A 26902-nucleotide genomic window follows, 5' to 3' on the forward strand; every position below is an offset into this window, starting at 1 on the left:
GTCTTCTTCTGGAATCACACAAGGGCCCAGAAAAAATAGAGTTTTTTAAAGCTGTGGACAAAACCACATTTCAAATGAAGAGCTGAATTCTCTCTACCTAAGCTGTTCTACAGGAAAAGCTGGCTATGAAAAATCTTGTTCCCTAGACTTAATACACTAAAAAGGACCTTTTCAATCAAGAATGAAGAGATTACCTTACAGTCTAGAGTCAAGCTCGGCCACCAAGCAGGAAAGCAACTCAGTTTGTGCATATGCAGGCTTGAGTCAGCAAAGTTGTAACAACAGATGGAGCCCACTGCACGCTAAACTGATAGCTACACTACCACTTGCTATGGTGTGACTGAGAAGAACTGCAGCTCTTTTCTGTGCAAGCTATTCATTCAACAAACATCGTATCTGGTTCCCCGTTTGACAGCCGTGCTATCCAACTGCCTTACATCTTTAAACAACCTCATTTCCCAGTGGGAACAAGTACTTAACAAGGAAGAAGCAATACATTTATCCTAATGTGAGCAGAGACAGAGGGCAAGTGAGAAAAAACAGGAAGTAAGGAATAGACTGATCTTCTGGGGCACCAGTAAGCTATCTTACTGTAGGAGTAAGATAGCTTACTCCTATGCTGTAGGAGGCTCTGTATTGGGTTACAATCTAAATTTTCTTGATAGTGCATCATTTCTTGAAATAATCAAAATAAAAAAATAAGACGCTTTTCCTTGACTGCTTAGTTTTCAGAGGATTTTGTTCAAGCAGCTGGATTCTTAAACCCCATATATCCTACCAGCAATTTCCTAATGCACTACTTTGTCACACATGAGTCTGTCTACCAATGTTCATTAGGAAGGTATGTAACAGCACCCACTAATGTATGTCTGGGGCAAGAGAATTGATTTTCCCCTTCCTTGAAAAGGAGAGATCTTTAAGAGTAATACTTTAGGGAGAGATTATGAGTTGGAAAGTGCACACTGATGGAGTCTACAGTAATATATTATTGGGCAGGAAAATGTCATTGATGCATTACAAAACATTGCCAACTATTTTTTCCATAGGTTTGAGTGAGCTGATGAAGGGGAAGAAGTGCGTCAAATTATGTTTCCAGATTAAAAGCTGTCCTGGAGAAGATGGGCCAGCTTGTTTATGGACAAGCAATGAATGTACCCTAAAGGGAATATGGCAGCCAAGACTGTTTAACATAGGATGGTCTTGAAGTCTAGATCATGCTGCAATAAAAATGACTTTTTATGATACATGGGTGACATAGATAACAACAGAAAAATAGCAGATATACCATCAATGCTTCAGAAGCAACACAAATGTTCTTTGAGGTGGTGAGAAGCCTTCCTGAGCTTTATGACATGCTTGATAGATTCTTCCACAAGTTTCCAACATCAAAGAGATGGTGATTCTATTAGCAACCATTTGCTTTAACGTATTTTGTAATGATTTATGTGCCACATGTTCTTGAACATATCAAAAGCAATCATGGGCAAAAAACTACTCAGATGTAAAGGTGCTTATCATAGGATATATCCTTGCGCTAACTAAATCTGTGGCTTTTTGCCCATTGTGCTTTGGAAGACAGCAATTAAATCTGAACTTCAACTACTCCTTTCTCCACCATACCTACCAATCCTAATTAGAATATAGGAAATGGTATGATAATTGCTGTAATATTTTAGGGAGAACACAAAAAGGTAGAAATTACTTGTTATCACAGCAAGCAGATGGACCAATCTGTTTTATTTTCTATACGATTCACATTTTTAAGGATAAGCTCATTCTATGCTGCTTTTCATATTAGTGTGTGCTTTTTAAAAAGAAACCTAAATATTTCTATATGTTATTGTGCACATTCATATATGTACATAAATTAAAATGGCATGGACTTCTGTATGCATTTTTTTCTAATATAAACTTCATTTTGCAAGAACTTTTTCCTATTTTCTTAATGTACATACATTTTACTCACATATTTATTGGCAAACTACATCATTAAAAGTGGAAAGGGTGAAAACTGATGGATTTAGGCTGCATGCTCATCTGTAAAGGGCAAAGTAGGTCAGTTCATATTATAATGAGAACCAAAAACATTTATTCACTGTCTTTAGTTTCTCCTCATTTCCCATATACAGTGTCAACAGAAGCAAAATGATAGTCTTTACTCCTTTATTTTAGGAGTAAAGTAAGGTAAAAGCCTTACTTTTACTAAAACAGTAAACTGGTAGAATTCACTTTTCTTTCCTAGTTATTAGATTGGAAATCATGCACATCAGTCCATTTCAGCCAATTTCTGCATTAAGTTGCATTTTTTAAATATGCAATAACCATATTTAAATGCATAATTAAATCCTTATTTAAAAACCTGTTTTCTTTCAAAGTGCTCATTTACATTTTCCTTCCAGATGTGTGCTCTTTTCTTTTCCTTTTTTTAAATGATATGGGTTTTAAACTGAGGAGGGCTACATTAGAAATGCATATAGAAAATGTGTAAAAACTGATGGATAACATTCCAATTTTAACATTACTTACTTTTCAGGGTTATGCTGAGAGTCACAAGACTGAATTCTTCAAAGCATACATAGGATACTACATATCCCCTATTTGTATGAATGATTTTCCAGCAAGCTAAGGATGTACATGTACGCATAAATCCACGTGCACATTAAGCACATAAAGCTTTTAAGATGATTGCAATGCTGATGACTGTATGACTGCAACGCTGATTGGCTGCAGTCTGTGATATTTATTTAAAAAGATTTGCATGGCTGCCCATTTTAGAGCACAGTTCGGGGTGGCTCACAACAATAATAAAACTGAAAACCATAAAAACAAAAACTAAAAACCAAGAACTACAAAAAACCCTGGTGCCTCAGTCATCTCCTAGGATGCCCCAGCAACCATCCATAGGCTCCCATCACTCTACCTAAGTGTCTGGTTAAAGAACCAGATCTCGATGGCCTTCCAGAAGGCTAAAAGGGTAGGGGCCGGCCAGATCGCTGTAGGAAGGGTGTTCCACAAGGTAGGGGTAGCTATGGAAAAGTCATGCTTCCTAGGTCTCAGTAGATGGCAGCACTTCAGGGAAGGGACCTGGATTTTGCAAATAACCTGGTCTTGTGCCATGTAGGGCTTTAAAGGCAATAACCAGCACCTTGAATTGCACCTGGAAGAAGACTGGGAGCCAGTACAGCTCATGCAACATGGCCAAAGCTAGGGGCACCCAACACTGGGTTCGCCACTGCATTCTGGACCAGTTGTAGCTTACGGGTGATCTTCAAGGGCAGAACACATTGCAGTAGTCCAGACAGGAAGTGACCAAGACATGAATGACAGTGATCAGGGCCTCCTGATCTAGGAAAGAGTGCAATTGGTACACAAGATGAATCTATGCAAAGGTCATCCTAGCCACAGCTGCCGACTTCTCCTTGAGCAGGAGCCATGAGTCCAGGAGGACTCCCACATTGCACACCAGCTCAGTCAGGGAGGTGCAATCCCATCCAGAGTCAAAGATCATATTACCAGACCCTAGAGGACCCAAACCCCAAAGCCACTCTGTTCTTCCAGGGTTGAGTTGAAGTTGGTTCCTTTCCATCCAGGGCCTCACAGCCTCCAGGCACTCAGCACCACAACAGCATCATTTGATTGGCCTAGGATACAGATGTATAACTGGGTATCATCAGCGTATTGATGATATCACACCCTTTGCTGTTGAATGACCTTGCCCAGTGGTTTCATGTGATGTTAAAGAGGAGAGGTGAGAGACCCAAGAGCTGAGGCATCCTGCATTGCAGGGGCCTAGGACTTGACCTCTCCCCTGCCCTCTACATCACCAACTGGAACCGGCCATGGACAAAGGAGAAGAACCACTGCAAAACAGTGCAGTGATAAGATGCCTGGAGAGCATGAAAATGCTTTATAAAGTCTAACAGACTTCTCATTGGTTCTCTACTGCAACATCTCCTGATGGTGCACTGAGTAAGGTAGCAGCAGCAGGAAGGACCCTTGGACTTAGGGCTTGCTTTCATTGAATCAAATGTTCATGCATATATTTTTATTTAGGATCTTCTCTACTTCAAAGAGAACATTTGCTCCTGCTGCTACAGTGATTATTTGCTCACTAATATATCCCTGAAACAGGTACTGTAAGATTTCGGCTGCTAGATGATCTCCTCCCCCCCCGCCCCATTTTTATTGCATAAAAGCATAAAAAAAGGATGTTCCACAATGTTCCTTTTCAAAGTCACAGAGAATAATCAAGAGGCCTACAAACAGTTAGAATCATTTTAAGCAACTGACGGCAAGAAAAGAATGGAAACGGGGGGGGGGGGATTGCTCTTTTTCTTCTTGTTGATCCCATGCAGCTAATATAATCTGTTTGACCAAATAACACAGAACATGATTGTTGGGGATCTTTATTTTTTATAATGCAGAAAGAATAACTTCACATAGGTGAAATGATATCATATAGTTGGATCTGATAACTGAATGTTGCATTCTAATGTGATTTCCCACCTCTCTCAAGACATATATGCTTTCTACACTTACCTCTACACATTTCCTACAAATGTATCCATTAGTGCTTATTTCTTGGTATTTTTACAGCCCTTAATTTTTACTTAGAAATGAATTCAAAATTCTATTATCTTGGTTGCATCTATGGTAATTTCCATGGATAAACTAACAGATTTTCTGGTGGAGGCCAAGTAAATGAGCAGTCCTTTTTTTGGTCTTCTTCCAGAATAAGACTTTTGAAATATCCCAATGATACACTGTTTGGCAGATGAAAGATTTTGTAATAATGGAGATAACTTATTCAGACTTTAGTTTGGATCATATCGATGAGAACCAGACCTATTAGTCATAAAAAAAAAAATTCTTCTAAAAATTCCTTTCCCATTTAACCTTGAAATTTAATTTCCTTACTATGGAGAGAATCGTATAATACTATTTAATTCCATATTTTTTTTACGTCAGGAGATATCATTTGGTTCTTTGGCAAAAAGATAAGAATAAACACATATTAGAATATCATTGTATCAACATCTCTTCACTGAACATGCTTTGCCTTAGAAGATTTATTTGTCTCACAAATTTACTTGGGTACCAAGTAACCAACTAGAACAGTACCTATTCTAAGAATACTTTAAAACCTCTATGGATTGATGGTCCACTTCCAGGCATGATTACAAATGCTGTTGCTCATGTTGAAAGTTCTACATTGTTTTGATTCTGGCTTCTGAAGAATACTTTCTCCTTTTTAAGGTCTCCTTGCTGAGGCTTAAGATCCCTTCCCCAATATTAATAATAATATTATTATTGTCCTCTACAGCAGGTTGCCAGATGCTATTCTGTTGTATTTTTTGACGCTAGACATAAAGGTGTTTAACCACTTGAATAATCTCTACTGCATGTATTATGTTTAACTGTTGGGTGTTTTTTAATTTGACTTAGCTTCTTCTTTTATTATTGTTGCTTTTACCTTGTATTTTTATTCTGCTTTTTTCCTAATTTATAAGATGTCTCTAAAAGGGAAGAAATAAACTATAGACTAGCACATGGTAGGGCAGCCATGAAAGCCTTGGAAAAGATATTCAGATGCTGTGATGTGTCTATACCTACAAAGGTCAGAATGGTACAAGCAACTGTATTCTCTGTGACATTCTATGGAAGCGAAAATTGGACTTTGAAGAAGCAAGACAGAAAGAGTACTGATGCTTTTGAACTCTGGTGTTGGAGAAGATGCCTGAGAATACCACAGCCAGCCAAGAAAACAAACAAATGGATCATCAAACAAATGAATGCAGAGTTCCCACTCTAGTCACAAATTATTGATTGATTATGCGCCATCAAGTCTTTGTTGAGTCTTAACGTCTACACAGATTTTCTCCATGTTTTCGAAACCTAGTTTTCGAAAAGGTCTGAAGTAGGATAATTTGAGCCTGGTCATTTATACCTCAAGTGAGAACTCTGGGTTGATTTGTTCAATGATCCATTTGTTTGTTTTCTTGGCTGTCCAAATGGCAAGGCTCAAATTATCAGCCAAAACAAATTGCCTATCCTGAATTTACAAACTGTAAGCTCTTGAGGTCCTTTAGAAGCAAAATCATAGCCACAAAGTAGCTTCCCTTTGCAAATAAATACAAATAAAGGTACTCTTGTCTTGGTAGCTCTTTTGCTATTCATAAATGTTTATATTTAATAAAGAGGAATTTACCCACTGTCAAGAGCAAAGTCTGATATTCCATCTAGTTAAACAGACAAATCCATACTATTCAAGAGCGCTTTGACTGCATTATTATTCTTAATAGGCTGACTGCATAAAGTTATAAAGAGTTCACTGACCATCTTTAACTGGGTGACTGTACTGTTGTCCTGGCTACCTGAAATAGTTTTCACTTCTGTTTTTTAGGAACCAAATAATGACAGATCAATGCTAGTATTACACCTAACTGAATCTATATCTAGCCCAAATTTCCTTTGCTTTACAGACCTGTGAAGGTTGTAAATGTGCGCATATGTCAGAAAGTTAAATTTGCCTCTTCTTGATCTGATGGTATGAAGATTGGCCTAAAGTTTTGCTAATGATTTTTCAAACCAGGCTTTATTTTTTACAAACTACAGACTTGTTTTGTTTTTAAAATTAGGCCTTCTAATTTAATTGGCTGCCATAGCAGTTGAGAACTTAGGCTATAAAATAGGACAGGCTTGCGAGCAAACTTTGTTCTACAAGCTAAGGGAGAAGCCTGAGCTATTATAGCAACTTAGCCCCAGTGAGGAGGAATCAATGCCAGGGAAGATAAACTAGAAGATAAACTACAGAGGATTAAGCACCCAGATATGTTTGGTAGTAAGATTAGGATGCTTTTTAGGAATAAGTTGAGCTATCCTTAAATTATCTACAAATTTAATTTTTTCAGATAAACAAAATCCATTTAAAAGAAATCCAACAACTATAACCAATAGCCAGAAATGGATGTGTAATCAGGACAATGAACAAGTTATTAGGGAGCAAGTTTCTCCTTTTGAGGTCAACTCAAGAATCAAGAATCTGGAGAAGTTTAGTGAGGCAGATAGGTTTGTAAAAGAGCCCTTCAGGGGCAGGACAGTACATCTTCCTCTGAGAATGAAAGCTCCAGTATTAAAGAAAATTAGGAAACGGAAGAGTTTCACTCTGGAGAAAATAAAGAGTTAACTAGCACATACCCATTCAGAAAGAATTTGTAATCCAGGCTGTAATCTAAGGAAAACTGGGAAATCAAGTTAGGCCAGTGGAAGCACAACTAATTTTGTTCATTATATTCACAATGTTTCCTTTGGAAAGCCTAAAGTGTTAATGCTTTTTTCCTTTAATAATACTGTAGAGCAGCTATTTTAAAAAATTCTACCATCACATGAGAACTGTGAATTAATTCACAACATCATATTTTAAGCATATAAACTGTCCTCCCCCCCCCCCCGCCAAGTTTGCAATGTATTTGGAAGAATTGTTAGATGCAGTCATTCTAAATGCTGTCAGAATCCCAAAGGAATTGAAGAAGTTCAGGCTAGTAATAGGTGTTACTGCAACATGTTTTGAACTGTGTTGATTATTTGATCTTCCCATAACAGCCTGAAGTAGATGGATTGCTAAGATAAGATATAGGACTTACCTTAAAATGAAACATTACTGTGTGTAAAGAGTGTGGATTTAAATCTGAATTGCTTTTAAGATTATTAGTGTGATTATTCATGGGGATACTAACAGAGGATAGCAGGGTTGTAAATAATACTCCAACCTGCTAAGAATGTATGCTTGTTGATGGAAGATACACACATGATCTGGAATAGACAGGATGGGACTAGTGGTTGTGAATCATTTACTAATCAATCATGTGTTCCAAAAGACAGAAGGGAGAGAGTTCAGGTATACCCCTTCCCAATAAAATGTAAAAGCTAACTGCTTCTCCCTGCATCCTCTGTGGAGCTATGATGGAGCAAGGATGGTGCCACTTGGCACCCTGTTAAGGACATCATTACTTATCCCATGTGGTAATGTCATTGGCAGTATACCACTTTCTTTGCTTGTGGCAGCACTCAGCAGGATGTGGGGCCACAAAGACTACTTCTAAGATGGCCACTGCCCTCTTGTCCTACCACTTAAGATGCATTTTTTTGGAATAAGCACTATTCAAATGGGCTGATTTCAGTACTACCTGTGCAGGAGCACTTTTTGTAGGATGGTGTCCTTCCTAAGCAAGAATACTGAAATTACAGTGGCATTAAACTAAGATCAACCATGGACCATATACAGATACACACATATACATGTTGGACAAAGACCATAATAAAGGTTTACCTACCTACCTATCCATACTTACCTATTCTTAAGCTCAAGTCAACAAAACTCTCTACTACCTGCATTTCTTCACTACCAGGTGTAGGTTCACTAAAGTTATTGGTTAATATTATATTTATTTTCTTAATATTTAGCATTAACTTGGATTTTTCATTTTCCTTTCCTTTTTTTTTTTTTTTTACTTCCATAAGGAGGTCTTCTAAATCTACTTTACTTGGGTCTAACAAGGTGTGTTAGACCCAAGTAAAGTAGATTTAAAACACACTGTTACGTGTTTTTGCCTCCTGTTTTGGGTTTAGCTGCCATGTCTCCCAAGTCTTGACATTCTTATAATGTATTTGCTATATACATTAAAGAGATATGTGGACACATCCTTATCCTACTCTCTTTCTTGTCCTGACCCATTCTGTTTCTTTACATTCTATTCTTACATTAGCTTCTTGTTCACTGTAAAGATTCCTCTGAAGATCATTCAGGTGTTCTGGCCCCCATAAGCAGATTCCATATTCTGGCATGATATACAGAGTCAAGGCGTTCCTGTAGTCAATGAAGCAAAGATAAAGCTTCTTCATACTCTCTTGTGCTCTCTATCATCCATCTTACTTATCTGAAAGACTATGGAGGAGGACTATCTGAAGGGAAATTCGATTTCAACCATATCCCAAATTCTGCAACCAGAGGAGAAAGATGCTGGTCTGCATAATAGCAGAACCAGCCCCACTCTATGTTTCAATTTTTTTTTTAAATCATTTCAGTTTAGACTAACATCAGAATAATGAATTTAACAGTTGACCTACTTGGAGCCTAACAACGTATCACTTTGTGAATACCGGAAAATGTAGTTAAAACATTAGATGTACAGTATTCCTTAACCATATTCATGTTTTCGACAAATAACATCCTAACTTGTATAAAAAAATAAATTGCTGCTGAAAACCTCAGGCACATTCCTCAGTAGTGATCATTTAGAATCATGGTAGAATTGTAGGCATGCTGACTGAAGGGTAAAACGTGGAATTCTCATTCCCTCCCTCCCTCAAGGATAACACATTCAGGCCCTGAGGTAGATTAAATTTAAAAGTGATACTGTGAGGGACAAAAACTGAGCTGCTGTTATTGCAGGGACATGGTTGGAAAACCCTGGGGTTCAAATACTGGAGATTCCATCTGAGGGAAGAGTATAAAAATAAAATGAAAGGCTTAATGGTATGTATTGCAAAGGGACTGAAGATATTTTAGGTTTTAGACTAAAGCAGCAGTTTATGTATTGAAGAACTGGGAAAACAGTCCCTGGACTTTAGTTTGACTCTCCCTTCTGAGCTCAAAGGAACAAGGAGACATTACAGCAATGGAAGTTTTATCATTTCAAATGTAAATATCTGATTTCTTCGAACTCATAGAAAAGAGAAATGCGGGCATAAGCAACTAGTGCTGCACTGAACATTTTTCCTGCATTTCTTTCCAACCATTCTTATTCAGTGATAGAAAATAATTGCTGTTGACTTTTATTTTAAAGGAGAAATTTATTAAATTCACATGTACTTCAGTTACAAGACGACTTACGCAGGCATGGGACTGTCCTATTTCTCACTGTATGTTTCTCTCTCAAGAGCCTGCAAAGATGTGTAGCACATTCATGATCCTGGCTTGTTTTGCTGCATAAACATTAATTAGTTAATCACAATGTAAGGCAGGACTAGACAATCTGGGGCCCTCTATAGGCTTTGGAGCTCAACTTGCATCAAGGCCAACTAGAGTGGACAATAGCAAGAATTTGGGACAACTCTAATCCAAAACATTACTGTCATCACATTTCTTATGGTTTTCATACCTGGGCTGTAAAAATCTGGACAATCACTAGATGGCAGGAAAGAAATACAGCACATGATACCCTTTTGCTGCCATCTGACAGTCTGCAGCCCAGATATGGTAGTCCTAGGTTGTCTGGCTGGGAAATTCTGGGAGTTGAAGTCCACACATCTTGAAGTTCCCAAGGTTGAGAAACACTGGCCTATAGTATTAAACTGGCTAAATGGGGGTGAGGGGTGGGGAGTGGAAGCAACCTACACCAGAACTGGAAAGGAAAAGGAGGGGCACTTTAGCATGAAGCCTGCATGTGTAACACTAAGCAACAATTTAATGTTACCTCTAATCTGGTCACTATGTATCTGAGTAGAAGAGGAACATTTGGGGCACACGTAGCTCCTTCTATGTAACCCCTTGTGAGCATTCTCCATAAAGGTCTTCCAACCAAATATTCAAAGTAACCTCTTAAACTAATCAAACACATTCAAGGACTGCAAAATATAGATAATGGAATTTTTATTTGCATTGCTGAGCTTTTTTAAAAAAAATCCTATCTCTGGTTTATAATGAACAGGGAAGGAAGCCTTTCCTTGCCTCCATTTCTATTCTCACCCGGCCAGACTTACTCTATTTATACATTAGTGGACCTTTTTAGCCATTAGGACCATCTTACTCCAGAAGTTAATTAACACAAGTGCCATAATTTAATACAGTTAATGCTACTTGATGCCCTTTAATGTACCTTCCATTAGTGATATTATTGTAGTATTACCCTGTAAATTAAAACAAGATCAAGATGAAGAGAGGCTCTCTTTAATTAAGGTACTGGCACACTGAACTCGTCTGTTATTCACTCGAGAAAATGGTCCTGATTTAGTGAAGCAGGCTGTCCATAAGTCGGAATTAGTTTATGCGGATTATTAGGTTTATCAAATAATGGTAGCACAATGAAGCTGCTGAAACTGCTAACATGCACATTTCTTCTTTTTTATTATCTTAATAAGCATGCAACAAAAGGTAGCAAATGAAACCTGAATAAACAACTTGTAATGGATGGAAGAGATGAAATGTTTATCATCAGAATGCAGCATTTCCATCTGAAATGCAATATACATTAGACTAATTTCATAGAAAAACGCAGCTAAATGAGAAAAGCAAATTGCATATTAAATGAATAAGAGTCTTGGATTTAATGTATTGAAAAGGATTGTATTTAACTGGTACGTTCCATGTGGTAGCTTTCATATACGTTTTTCCCCTCTTACTTCTGTTTCAAAGGCCACAGAATTAATTTATAATTATCTATTTTGTTCCTGCTTTGCTTGATTAGTATTGGATTTTCAGATGGATTTTGCATACTATGAGCATTCGCAGACATTAATTACCTGTAAAATTTTACACATACTTAATTCAACTGGCATTTTTTTCAAATATAGGATATGAGTTGGGCTCTAGAAATTTGTGTTTTCTGTTTTTCATTTAAGATTTCAGTTTGATGGCACACCTTTCCATGTTATCATTATTTGTTGATCTGAAAATCTCTACATCTAGTTCAATCACAGTTAACACAGTACACTTAAATGTGGCTAATGCTAATAACCTGGTTTGGCTTTGAACCTATTTAAGATCCCGAATATAAGAAAATACAAAAATAGTTACATTCTCAAGTTGTCTCTGGATACACATGAAGAGACATAAGAGAGACCAGTCTGCAATCTTCCAAGTGAAGAAGTACAAAACACTGCAAAACTGTCCTGATTTTCTTGGGGCAATGTATGCATTATCAAAGTGCTATGTTTCTGTTTGTCTATAATTTAGTAATCCTATTTTTAAAAAATCCCTAAAGAACATACTTACCTTGAATCGGCACAGAACTAGAGGTTATTGAGCTATTCATTTCCAGGTGGAAACAGCAGGGTTAAGAGTGTGATAGTCCTAGCACTGCCGCCATTTTAAGATGCTCAAGGGTAGGTACGTAATTAACCCAGCTGCCAAATCAGACCTAAGCCTATGGGCATCTGTGTATGGCGGTATCAAAAAAGTCAAGGTGGCATCTGTGACCATGCAACTGAAGCCCCACTTTTTTTTTTACATGCAACAGGATCCCCATATGGACACCCCAGTTTCTAACACAACTCTCAATGGAAGAATAGCTACATCATAAGTAGCTATACTCATAAGGGATTAATGGAAAGTGATGATCAGATCATCTTACAAGATTTGACTATCTCCTGAATTTTTTTCTTAAATAATTTTGGAGATCAAAATGGCTGCCATTTGGTGGTGGTGTGGGCATCACGGCACCTCTGGTTATAATTCTGCTAACCCTTACTCTGCGTTATAGGATGGATTGGATATTAAAGAAAATATTAACACTGAATATTGCTCTGAAAATGTTTACTACAGGGTGACTATGGAATTTTGCAAGTAAATAAATATGTGCATACATTTAAACTAATGTATGAACAGTGGGATGGAAAACAGCCTGTTCTTTTTCTGCACTTGAATGGAGTTGTAATCATGTAATGAGAATATGAGATACATCAGAACAATTGGTTGTTGTTGTTTTACTCTTCATTCTCATTTTTGACTACTGAATTTTGACTCTTGGACTGGTAGGAAGGGGGAAAATATAGACTGCAAGTCCTAAATGGCCAGAAATAATAATATATCCATATAAGTAAGCACTACCCCAATAAAGAAATACTAAATCTTCTGAGCAGCTTCTCCCAGAAGTCACATGCTTACCATCATGCAGAAGGGGAAAACCTACTGCTTCTTGAAGTAGCGACAGTACCCAGAAGTGAAAGTTTGCTTAAGGTTTTATCAGTGAAAGGGAGGTAAGTATCCAAGAGTTGAAAGAAAGGGGAGGAGGGGACTAACAAGAGGTGTTTTATCAGCACCAGCTGCTTGTCGGAAGATGACACCCCCCCCCCAAAAAAGGAAGTCACAGGAATGTAATCTACTAGGATAGGATTACATTGCAGATAACTATGTATCTGATCCTTTCTAGTATATGTTTGATACTAGAAGGTTTAACTAACAAGCCACGCCATCAGATAAATGCTCTCTACAATCACACTTAAGTTTTAGAGAGAGTAGAGCAAAGTTTTTGTTGTTTGTGGTGGTGGTTTTGGTAAGTTGTATGGAGAGCTGATTATTTTTTTAAATGCCGTAACTGTCTCTCTTGCTCTTCTACTTCTATTTCTCTTTTCTCTCTTAATTATTATCAGAAAACTGTCACTTCGGCTGAAAACCTGAACCCTTTACATTTTGAAGGTTTGGGTTTTTGGGGAATTGAGCTTCCTCTGCCATGTTACTATTTCTTAGGACTTTGTGTTCTTGTGTGGATACAAGTTACTATGAAGCATTAATACTGTCATTCCAAATGCTTTAAAAATAAATACATAAATAAATAAACCAGGGAGATGATTATGTATAGTTGAAACAAACCAATGAAAATGCAATTGAATTTTGCTATAGATTTAAATCTCTTCTCCCAAACCTAAAATACTTTTGGATGGGAAGGGTTTTGCATAAATGTACATAAGGTGCATGCCTTTGACAGGGAGAGAGTGAAAAAAATAAGATATGAGTCAATATTGATATAACAGGTACAAATAAGGTATCCAAATAACTATTAGTCAAACAATAGTTGTGCATTTAAAGAACAATTATGAACCCAAGAACACTTTACTGTTTTGACATTTCAAATTAATAACTGTTAATACATGTCAGAAAAAGGGCATGAAGAATGTTAACTAGGACACCAGCTATTTTTTCCACTCTGAATTATTTCTTCTCATTAAAAAACACAATTTCACTAGGTGACTGTGTTGATAGGTTCAAATCAGACTAAGTTCCTGCTGTACACTTGATACACTATGTGATCAAAAACTGAATGTATGCAAAATATGGTATTAATACCTACAAATTAAATACCTTTTCTTGCATTTAGAATAAGGAAAAGTATCTTCCTTTTTTGTTATGTTGAAATGGATAGCTCAGTGTGACAGAAACTTTGAGCTCAAATGTCATCCATTTCGCTGGTCTAGTATCAGGAAAATCTCAGGAAAAGGCGGAATTATTCTACTTCTGGCAGGGAAACATGTCACAGTAATATAACCCAAGGGTAGAGTGGACTATATTGTTTCTATGACAATTAGCCTTCTCCAGTCAGGGCACCCTCCAGATGTGTAGGCTAATTTCTGTAATTTCCCAGAAGTATAGCCACTACTGAGAATTTTGAGGAGTTAAGGACCACATATTTGGAGGGTATCCATGTTGGGGAGAGAGCTGTAGAAGGTTGCTACAGATAATTCTTGTCCTTGTCACTTATGGTGAGAGGTTCAAGTGCACTTCAGAAATTATTAGTAGACAGAAAATATGGAGGGTAGTGGGTTTAGATGCCACTAAACTTTAGAACTAAGGTACTTATACCATGATCTTTTCATCCACTAACAAAGCATCAATGCCTAGATGTGATCCGTAAGAGTATGGTCATATATTAAGATTGGCTTCCAATCATCTAAACAAGTCCCAATGGCTGATGACTACATTTTCTGGATATTCTGGCTTTTTCTAACAATCCGAGCCAATATTTTTTCCTTGTATCTATTCAACAATCAATGCTGCCTTGAGACATCCCTCAAGTCTATAGACAACTGTAAAATAATCTACTCTTTATAGACAAAAGGAGAATTTATGCAAGGAAGACTGATGCAAAATTCTTGACTGGATTCTTGCATCCAGCAATTGATGCTGCATGCATGGTTCTTGAAGCATGCATGGTTCTTGCAGCACACATTCTAACACATGAACAGCACAGAGAGGGTCAAAATATGTACTAATGCATTGTCCAGCTCAGGTATGAATCAGCCTTCATCTTCATCTAATGATGGGCAAAACAAACGCTCATCTACTTTTGCCATATGAAGCCCTAGTATACGTTTGTTCTCTGAGTATGATGAGTTGCATGGAACACTTTATTACAAGTAAGTTCCTTAATAAAGCACAAGTGTCAGTATTTCTCTCTCTCTCTAGACAGAAGTTCTTACCAACATAATATGACTCATTACTGTGTACCTTTCATATAATTTTATGCTGAGGCCCTGAACTTTGCAACAGTAGTTTCCACTTTAAATGCAGCATGACAAGGATTGACAATACCGATGATATATTAGCTTCTTTGCTAAAAATTAGCCAACAAAATGCTTTGCTATTATTAGCTACTTTTACAGACAAATATAGACTGCTCCTACATACAGTAGGTCTCAATGAACTATGGTAATCCCTACAAGGACTTACTTTAAAAAATCACTATATTTAATTTTAGTTTCCCCGGCACAGCACAATTCCAGATATTAAAGCATTTCCTACAATCTCAAGTATGAATCACATAATTCCATTATGGGAAAAATACAGTGATCAAATAAAGTACCAAGCATACTAGATTATCGATACAGGAAGTTTGCTTTCAAAGGATAAAGTGTGTCTGGGACAGTGCATTGCAGGAGGGAAGCAAAATATAATTGTCAATGCCTGCTGATAGGTTCATGATTACATTTTTCCACATATGACTTAAAACAAAATGCAACTCATCTGCTTTCCCTGCTTGGTTCTACACACAGCTGTTTGAATATACAATTGTGCGCTTATGCTTTAGTTATCTGTTATTCCAATGGTCTCAACCTATGATCAGGGGCATCAGATAGTCTGCATGGGTACTGCAGATGGTCTCTGGCACCAAAATAAATATAATTTTTGAAATGGCCAAAATCTTACAAGGTTTTTATTGTTTTGCTTAAAATCTAATGTCATTTGGGCTTTTCTGCTCCAAATTTCACAAGATTACAGGTGGAAAAAACTACATTTTGTGATATTTTTGTTAGAGTCCTGTGGATGCATTGAGGATAGGTCACATATATCTTGGTGCCCACAGGCACTATGGTGCTGACTTTTGGCTTAGGTGGTGATTCTCAAAAGTTTTCACTGGTAATGTAGTTCATATAAAGAAAAGCAATGGGGACCACAGTATTATTCAATGGTGCCGGTGAAATCACAGACATCTCTCCCACATACCTACTATTCATTACTGCCTTGAGAGGCAGCAATCTCACTTCTGATTATTTTGTGATCTTTACTGCATTATTTTAGGAATGCAGTCCTATATTGAAAATCATCCAATTGAGAAATTGTAGAAAATTGGTAGAGACCACCTAGTCATCAGAAAGAAATATACTGGTGGAATTATCTTGATATGCCTGTGGAACATTTCACTAACCTGGAGAATATTTTTACTGGCCTAGAACTGCTGACGAGAGATGCATAAAATGATAGGTGATAATTAAATATTATCAAGAGGAAGGCAGGCATGCAGGCAGGCAGAGACAAAAGGGACCACTGTTGAGAGTACAGGGTTTGTTGGCACAATCCCTGATTTACGTGGTAGCATTTCTAGGAACATGTCTGCCATATTTATGATATTTCTGTTTTTGTTTTTCTAATGTATTTTTCCATGTGCTCCTTGACTGAGTAAGCACTGGAATTAGCAGTCATTCTGTTGGCACCAAGGTAGCACAGATTGGACATAAGATAAATGAAAGACTGCTTGATCCCACAAGGAGTTCCTTTTGAATGACAGCACTCCCAACATCTCAGCGAAATACTCTCTTCAAAGATGAAAATCAGCAGCATATCTCTTGCACACCAAATGGTATTCTCTCCATTAAGAATCCACTAAGACGTTTTCATGGAGAAGCCCTAATGAAATGAATACATATGAGCAGCCTTAGATCTCACAATGGACCCTCTGTCCTGTCCCAAATCTTCAACCTATGGCAACTTCATCTTCCCTCATAATAATATCGTGTCTGCTTCCACCACAAAAAGTACCTCCATCACCAAACAACCATTTACATTTTTTTTCTTTTTCATTTATTTCATTGGAAGTGGTATCTACTGCTTCTCTTTAGGTAATGCAGCATTTCCCCTCCATTTTTGCCTAATATATCTTCCATCTCCAAATCTTTAGAAAATAATAGTTTAAATTCACACCAAGGAATGGCACTGGATGAATTAACCCTAATTTGTGCTTAATATATGCAACCTATTTCTTTTTCCTTTAAAGGGGTAAAGAAACACTGCTATACCACACTTAGTAATTGGAGCTTGCCAAGCTAAACCTCAACCATCAAGCCACACATCTCCTGTATGATGCTGTAAATCATGGGAAGGCAACCCGGTAGCTTGAAAGAATTTCACACAGCCCAGTCCTTGGCCTGATTTCAAATGTCTACTGCAGGTCATTATTTGAGAACTCTGACAAAAGTGATCTGTTTCTTCCCTGTGTCCTGTTTTGTGAGAAAGAAAAAAAGGAAACAGAAGAGGATATCAGAAAGAAAGAGAGAAAAGGAAGGAAAGAAGGAAAACTTTGGCCATCATTGTCATGTATGAAGGTGAAGTGTCTCCCAAAAGATTCCTGTTGTGGGAACACAGCCGTTGACAACAAAACAAAACAAAACAAACAAAAAAAGACCCTAACATTCATTCATGTAATTCTAACAGGTGTTTTATTTGGTATCATCAGACTCAGAAATCAATAAATTATAACTTCTATGTATGCAAAAGGTTTGTATAAAACAATCAACATTTCAGATCACAATGGAAATTAGTATCCAGTTTAGGAAGGGAAGAGAAGAGAAGGGAAGATAGGAAATGACTGGTGTGATTGAAAGAGCAAATGCATATACACTTGTTTATGTTCTCTTACCTTCCGACTACTTTTATGTCAGAGATTGCATAAAAGTAGCGTGTCAAGTGCTGCGGATCCACATATAATTCCCCAGTTGCTGGCCTGAGCAGTCTTATCCTCAAGTCTGTGACAGTAAAGAAATCTCTTAGGTTCTTGGTTGTATCGAGCTGCCCATAGAGAGAAGCCATATTATGAAGCCGAGGCCCCGCAAAAAATGCAAATCTATCCTTAATCTCAAAGTGGAGGATTTTACTGTTTGCCATGTACCCCATAGAGTATTCTTCTGTGCAAATTATTTCTAGGACTGTCTGTTGAGATAAATCCCTCACTGTTTTTGGTTCCATGTTAAAAGCATTTAGACAGTCTGTAGCATAATACTGGTATGGCTGCCACGTCCGACCATAGTCGAGGGACTTCTCCAGGATCATTAGGTCTGGGCGGCCGGATTCAAAGGTGATGACTATGTTGTCCGTTAGCTCGATGGTTTTGTTCCAATACAGGGTAATGTTCACTTGGAGAGGCTTTGGGTAACCTTTCCAAGTGGTAGACTGCCAAAAGGTGTACGGATGCCTTCCTTCGGCATCGAACATCAGTTCGGGTGGATGTGCCAGTTCATCAATGGTTGCATCGCACTCATTGCACATGTAGGGATTCCCCTGGAAAGAAGGGGGAAAAACAGCTGTAAGAAGTATGGTCACCAGGATAAAAGGTTTCTGAGAGATCAGAGCAACTGGTTTCCATTGCCTACTCAACCTATCAAACAAGAACTGGCAAAACGTGTATGCTGGAACAGCAGTAGTTTAGGTCAGGGTAGAGAACTGATAGCCCTTCAGTTACTGAAAACTGTACAGTTTCCAGTATCCCACACCATTAGCCATGGTGGCTGAGCGTACTGGAGCTGTTCACTAACATCTGGAAGGCCACAGTCTCCAGCCCAATTTCAGTATTTCAAGGCATTCTTTGATATATGGAGTTACCCTTCACCATGAAATTAATGGAAAGTGGAGGGGTGGGTGGGGGTAAAGTTTGCAAATGCTTCTTCAAAACCAAATTACATGAGAACTATTATTGGATCCCCTTGCACTTCCCTGAAACCCTTTAACTCTGTAGAGTCTTCCTTCAGCTGCACAGAAGAGAAAGGCTGAGTTGTCAGTGATTCACCCTGGGACCTCTCTCATGCAAAGAATGGGTTCTACCACTGAACCACAGAGACGTAATTTTGGATTTTGGAGCTCTTCCTGCAGGTCAAATTTCAATCCTTATTTTTAATAGAAGCTTTGCAAACACATCATTTTATAAAAGGAAAAGAGAAGAATAAAGAGATCAGGGCTCTTAAAATAAGAATAACAATTTGACATTATCACCAATAAAAATAAACTTCTCAAATTTTGAATAGAATTTTGAAAGAAGAGCCCAGTTTTCCCATCTGTTTTGTAAGTCATCTATGCAATGTCACTGTATACAGAGCCATGGGGAGGAAATAACTTCTGATGTGGCAGAACAATAATGAGGACAGCTTTCTAGACAGTGTATCCCCCACTTGTTACTCCATGTAAACCCTTGCGCCTCTCAACATGGATACATGTTCTACAATAGAACAAATATTACATTTTCTACGCAACTGCTAATCTTAAATGTTGCTTGCTTCTCAGCATTTCTCAAATATTTTGGCCAACTGAGGATATCTAAATTGCCTTTGTGCAACATGCAAATGGAAAAACCTAATGTAGAAAGAACTATCCTTGTGTATGATAATATTCTTAAAGAATTAGAAAAGCAAAGAATGCGGAATTGGGCATAATCTTCAGCTCACAAAGAAGAAAAAAATAATTTTAGATATATGGGACAAGATATGCTTGAAAAATTATGGTTACTGTTTGCTGAAATCTTCAAAGATGGTTACATAGTATTCAGTTTGGACTACCTATGAATAGAAAATCCAAAATAATTGCAAAATAATTTTAAAAATCAGATGACGAAACATGAGGAAGGAACACCCAGCTTAGCATTAGAGCACATGTTTTGCATGCAGAAGATCCCAGGTTCAATCCTTGGTATCTCGAAGTAGAGTTGGGAGAAAACTATCTTGAAACTCTGGAAAGTTACTATCAGTATTGACTCAGAAGAAGGCAACTTCCTGTTTTCTTATGACAGGTAGCAAAATTGGTTATTCTCAGCATAGAAATTGAATTACTTGGGTTCAGATTTTATTTTACTTTATTCTCAGATTTCTGACAATAAGAAAATTTCATGAAATCAAAGGCACAGTGCAGCTGTGCTTAAGCACTGATAAATTCCACTGATTCCAGGAGCAAAGAAGGAATGCAATTTGCTTTGGCAGGATTATAATAGTGTTTCCACCAAATGCAGTTATGTCCAGAATCCAATTTTTCCCCATCATCCCTCAGCATTATATCAATGGCTATATATTACACTACACCAGTATAGTTATTTTACAGCTGCATTTCTACCTTATCAGACTGACTTCTCTGATAAAACAAAATGTCTGATTTATTTATCAGAACAAGAATTCCCTTGCACTGCCACTTGCTTAAACAAAACCTTTCCACACAACTGTGCGCTTAGGAAATGCTAATGTTCCTCTCAGTAGGATTTCAAGAGGAAGAATTAATATACCCTAAGCAAACTGCCTACAATCAACTCACAAACAAAGGACAACAATGCAATAACTCTTGATTTTGCTTTAGAGATGTCCTATGTTCCTTTCAAGGAAAGTACATTGCTTGTGAGCACAGTTCATAAAAATGGATCCTTCTAACACAAATGAGTTCAAGCCTATCATACAGACTGTGGGTATTCTTTTCTAAAACAATGCCAGTTACACCACCTCCATTTCCCTTTGTCCCTTGGCCTCCAATATATCATACTTAACTGTGTGCTCTTTACGGATGTCTTCCTTTAAAGACATTTACACTGTTCTCTACAAATCATTCTGTTGTGCTGCATACTACAAGCTTAGAGACTTGGTCCAGACATCTGCTCCCATATTAGCTGCTACAGGCTAGCAAACTACTTGACGTATCCCCCCACCTCCCTCCTCCCTCCAACCCCAGTAGCTGCTTCTCCAATTTATCAAGGCCAGGTAATCCGCCACTTGATTAGGTAGGTGATGACAACAGCTCAGGCCAGATGGCTGCCTGAGGTGGTAGCTGGAGATATGAACTTCGTGTTTATATATAATCTCGCCAATAAACGGGCAGCTTTTACTGCAGCTTTTCCTCTGTAGCAAGGTGAAAGTGAATTATTCTCCTCTTGACCTTTTCACACATTAACTGGAGTTGCTGCCACTGTTGCCTTCGCTGCAAAAGGCCATCTCATTTGGAGCCTGGGATAGCTTGAGTATGCTGTTCCACGAGCATTACAACAGGCTCAAAATCGTGTCTCTTAAATCATCCGTGTATCAATCAGATCAGCTGCTGCTGACAGTTCAAATCCAATGGATTGCTAACCGTGACACATGGCTGCAGTTTAATGCCGACCTCGTTACTGGCAAGCACAGCATAGACTCTGTGACACTTTGAAGAACCCCACAGTCTTATAGACAGATCTGGGTGGAAATGAATTTGCACCATCTTACAGGACAAGTAAATTGTGGGCCAGCAAGTAGGAAGTTGCAGAGACACAAGAAAGTGGAAACATTTTCCCTAACTTGTACGGCTTAACAATAACAACATTCCATGCTGGCTTTTCTTCATGAGGTCTAAGAGGTATATATTCCCATTTCACCCCACAACAATAATCCTGTGAGGTAGGCTGGGCTGAGAGAGAGAAAGAGTCCAAAGTCACCTATGAGCTTCTGTGGCTGAAGATGGACCTAAACCTGGTTTCCCCAGAACAGTCTGAAATGAAGGGAAAAAACCCCGATATATCCAGTTCACAAAACTTTTCCTTTCCAGGGAATTCAAGTAATCTGGAATTCCTTATAGGAGATCATGGTTTCAATGCTTTGCTTGCACTGCTAAAAGAATCTCTAAAGGCCACTGACAATCTCTCCGTGAATAACAGATGTTGCACATAAGAATTACAGGCAATATATTTACTTAACTGCTGCACTTGAGATGCACAATTTTATTACCTTATGCTGTAACTGGGCCAGTGGACACATCTGTAATTTGGAGAGTGTGTTATGGAAACTCACAGCATGATTGATTGATTTAATTTTTATTTTATTAATTCAATTTATATGGCCACCCCTCTCACCATAGCAACTCTGGGCAGCTAATGACATTTAAAATACAAATTCAGACAACATAAAACAGCAACTGAGGTAAACCAATTTGCCACAAATGACCAACTTAACAGGCTATAACTAACAGTCTGAACCCATGTCCGGGAACAGGTCCAGGTTTTCAAGGGTTTGTGAAAAAGCTGGCAGAGTTGGGGCCTCTCTATACTCAGGGGGAATTCTGTTCCAAAGGGCAGGCACCGGGTCCAGAAAGATGGCATTTCTTAACTAACAGGACCCTCAGCATGCTTCTCCTGCCAGACTGAATGGGACAGGCAGAGACAATTGGTCCTGCAAATAACTTGGCCCCATACCATGGTCAGTGTGGCCAACTACAAAAAACACCCCATATCAGAAGGCAAAAAAATCAATGAAGCATTGGTTTCCAGCTACTACTATTTTATTTTCTAAGAATGTTTCTAGGATCTACCTTATGTTGCCCCTGAGCACCATGCTGAGGACCCAGGAATCAAGGCACAGTTCCTCTATTTAGATAATACAATCCTTTTGTATGCGCATCAGAAGGCTGAACGTGTATGTGGAAGGTGCAGGGCTTGTACTGTGTTGTTGTGACACTTATTTCATTATTTTGACAAACTGTTGGCTTCTGTAGGTGTCTCTGTCCCCAACCCTTTCATTTAAACCTTTAAAGGAATTCTGGCTATCAAATAAATGTTTGTTTGTTGCAGTAGCATGGAGAAGTTATGAAACATAGTGTTACGAAGAATGGTTAAAGGAACTTAGCATATTTAGCCTTGGAAAGAGAAGGGTAAGGGGAGACTTGATAGCAGCCTTCCAATACATGAAGAGATGTCACAGGGCAGAGGGTGTGGATTTATTCTCCAGAGCGCTAGACAGTAAGGCAAGGAACAATGGGTGGAAGCTTAGCAGAGAAAGAGTTCCAAAGTTGAAATAAGGAGGAATTTCCTGTGACAGCTATTAAGCACTGGAAAAGCCTGCCTCCCTAAGTTATGAGTGCTCCATCCCTGGAGGTTTTCAAGAAAAGACTGGATAGTCATTTGTCAGGGATGGTTTGAGGATTCCTGCGTTGTGCTGGATGTTGGACTAGATCACCCCAAGATCCCCTCCAACTCTACGACTTTATGAATTGTGAATCTGCCCTTTATTTGTCCAGACATGCATTCGAATAACAATTTTTCTCTCCAATTTTTATTTATTTGTTTTTCTTAGGCTACCTTCTGGTTTTCTTTGCACTGCCTTTCCTTAAACCACTCACCCCCATTTGTCTTTATATTATTTGTACAGGCTGTTTTCAGTGTATTTTGGTTTAGAAAATAATAAATATGAAGAGAAAATATAAAGAGAAAAACACTGATGTACTCTTTTTCAGGAAACATCTCCAAATTGAGGGTAGTGACTGTGACAAACTCCTCTCCAAACCTGGGGAGTCAAAATGTTATACACTGAGCAGTTAAATGCAGTTTCTTCAACTGCATAGCAAGAAGCTCCTTTAATTACTGAGAGTTCATTTTATATCTAAGCGAGGGAAGAATTTGTAGTATAATTCATCTTCCCCTTTCCCACTAATTGCTACCATATTTCTTATCATTTCCTTACCTTGGGGTTTCAAACCTTTTCGATCATCCACCAGTGGGTGACCCAAATTTCCAGTAATGGCTTCTACCTTCTCACTAGACAAGTCATTACGAACATAAATACATATACACATACGCATGAACACAAACACACTGCCAAAATATTAATAAGTCCTGCCTTCTCTAGAGATGTTTGTGCCTGATTTAGGGTATATCTACACAATTAAACAAAACAAGTTTCTTATTTATTTTCCCATCTTTATTTCAGCAACTCAAGTTGACATACATAGGGCTCCCACCTGCTTTATTTCCCCCTACAACAACTTTGTGCGACAGGTTGGGCTGAGAAAGAATGACTGGCCCAAAGTTATTCAGCAAACTTTCATGACTGAGGATCAATTAGAACCTGGTTCTCCACACTCCTAATCTAAAACCTCAACTATGTACACACTAGCTCTCTCAATGGTACAGCTACACTAGCAGGAAAAAACACTAGCTGGGAGAAACAGCTTTGTTGTGGTATAAAGTCTTATTCTGTTCCTATTTTAAAAATATGGCTCACTATTTATTTTAACATCACATTTATATAACCGCTCATCTCACACAAGTTACTCGGGGTGGCGTACGACAATTAAAATAAAATAATAAGTAAATAAAAACAGGCATTATAAAAAGATAAAAATTATTATTAGAATAAAAACATTATCACAGATTAAAAAAATAAAATTTAAAATATACAAACCCCATGGAGAGAGCAGAATATCAATTACAGTGGAGCCATCTAAGAATGTCTCCGGTTCCCAAAGACCCCCAGGCCTGATGACACAACCAGGTCTTGAGGGATTTCCTAAACAACAGCAGGGAAGGGGTGAGCTTCACTTCAGGAGGGAGAATGTTCCACAAGGAGGGAGCCACGGCAGAGAAGGCCCACCACCAAATGCAAGTCCCTAGCTGATGGAATGTGTAGCATACCTTCCCTGCCAGATCTAATGGGACGGGCTGATGTGATCGGGGAGAGTCGGTCCCTCAGATAACCCCGCACTATTACAAAGGAAAGTAGACAAGTAACTAAGGCATGTTAAAGGCAAAGTGAACCCTTCTAAGTCTCACTGGTTCTACGGGAGATTCACAGCACATGAAGTATGAGACTTAAACCATGAACTTTAAAAGACAGACTATTGTGTGGGTAGGCAATCTGGTGTCCTCCAGATATTTACAATCCTCATAAATCCCTCCATTGGACTTATGGTAGAGATTGATAGTAACTAAAGCCCCAAACAAGTAAAGATTATCTGGTGGTTTTTCTGTAGTATATTGTGGGAAACTGGTCTTGCAATATTTCCAGCATTTATTTGTTTGTTTGTTTGTTGTATTTCTATAGCTGTCCATCTCACTTATAGTGACTCTGGGAGCTGGACATAATAAAAACAAAACACATTAAAACCATTAAAACCACAATTTAAATTAGAATAAAAGCAAGTTAAAAACAAAATGACAAAATGGCAGCAAAGCATACCAAGAATGCATCAGTTAACCATCATACAACCATCTAACAGGCTCTACTCTATCATGGGATCCCCAAGCTTGTTGACAAAACCATGTTCTGAAGGCCTTCCGAAAAGCCAGCACTGCTTGGACCAGCCTCTCTGGGGCCAGCCTCACCTTGGGGCATAATTCTAAATGAGTAATTTTCACATGCTGGAGTGATATAGCAGAAGAATGCAATTTCTAAAAATATGTAATTATTATTAGCCATCCAGATTTGTGCATTTGTTACAAGAAATACTGTAGACATTGTCCAGTGATGGTCAATGACACTAATACAATCGGCTGCTTATAGAATTCAGTTGATATACCAATTAAGACCCTATCTAGACACACTACAGTTATACATACTCGGAAAAATTCCAGTCCAAATTATTGCAATGCTGGTTGAAAACAGTGCCACACAGAATAGTAAGACTGGCTGTTTTGAACCGCTCATTCCAGTGTGCAGTTATATATTGGCTGCCAGTCAATTTCTGGATTTAATTAGCATATGGTTAAGGTTGGCCTTTACATCCCATAATAGTTTAGGACCAGTTTAAATGAAGGGCTATCTTTCTCATAGATTCCTACCAGATTGTGAAGACCTCTTCAGAGGTTCATCTCTGTGGAGATGCCACTGTCCACAAGTGTATCCTAGGTGGTGAACAGGGACTACTCTACCCTAACCCTTCATCTGTGGAATGCCTTCTTTAGGGAGATCTGCCTTGTTTACTATATGTAGCTGCATATGGTAGCTATATGTAGACACCAACTAATATTTTTCTCTTTAACACTTTACCTAGTTTTATTGCTGGCTTCTTCAATGACTTTTTAATTGTTTTGTTGTTCTTGTTTTTAAGTTTGTAAACTGCCCTGAGAGCATTTTCCTTAATTAATTATTGCAATAAATGTTTTCTATGTTTTCAGGAAAAAAAAAAAAAGAAAAGCTGTTTTTGTATAGTAAATTTGGCATCCCTAACTTAGAAGATCTGTCCTCAGGAATGATATCTAGATTACCAACATCAAATTAATTACTGTGTATTGAAATGCTATTTAAATTGCTCTTAGAGATGTCTTATATTAATTTGCTTGGAAGCGAGTCATATTGACGTCAGTGGGTTTTGCTTCTGAGTAGATATGGGACTGCATTGTAAACCTTTCCTGTCAATCCTAGGAACTGCCTGGACAAGTTTTCTTGGCCACATTTTCAGAAGTGGCTTGCCGCTTCCTTCTTCCTAGGACTGAAAGAAAGGGACTGGACCAAGTAACCCAGTTAGCTTCAAGTCTGAAGCAGGAGTAGAACTCACACTCTCCTGAATTCTAGCCTGCTTCTTTAACCATTATACCGAAATGGCATTCATTTATTTATTTAGACTCATAATCACATCTAAATGGGTGGGAGGGTAGTCAGAAAAATGGAACATGCTCCTATTGCTACTAGGTTCCTGATAGTTAACTGTAATGGGAGAACATCCCAGGTGGCTCAAAAAGGCAGCAACAGCAGCATCTAGCTGATCTAGAAATCTAAGCATGGTCAGGCCTGGTTGGTACTTGGCTAAGAGATAACCAGGGTGTTCTGGGAGTGAAAGCTAGGTTGGGAAGTTGAAGAAACATCCCAGGGAAGGCAATGGCAAACCATTTCAGTATTATTGCCAAAAAACACTACATGCACATATTCCTGTAGT

The 26902-nt window shown here is 38.2% G+C and overlaps 1 protein-coding gene across 4 annotated transcripts in view; it reads right to left on the reverse strand.

Annotated features, from left to right (window-relative positions):
- NTNG1 (netrin G1) overlaps positions 1–26902 on the reverse strand; it is a 230551-nt gene that overhangs the window by 112373 nt on the left and 91276 nt on the right. For all 4 annotated transcript variants that reach the window (XM_025163541.2, XM_088153816.1, XM_088153820.1 and 1 more), the window contains exon 3: positions 17907–18544. In XM_025163541.2, the coding sequence (XP_025019309.1) occupies positions 17907–18544 (638 nt within the window). The remainder of the gene's footprint in view (positions 1–17906; positions 18545–26902) is intronic.

The sequence above is a fragment of the Python bivittatus genome, unplaced genomic scaffold, assembly GCF_059951505.1.
Source record: "Python bivittatus isolate LINGU-HERP-01145 unplaced genomic scaffold, Pbiv_v1 ctg000700_np1212, whole genome shotgun sequence".
NCBI lineage: Eukaryota > Metazoa > Chordata > Lepidosauria > Squamata > Pythonidae > Python > Python bivittatus.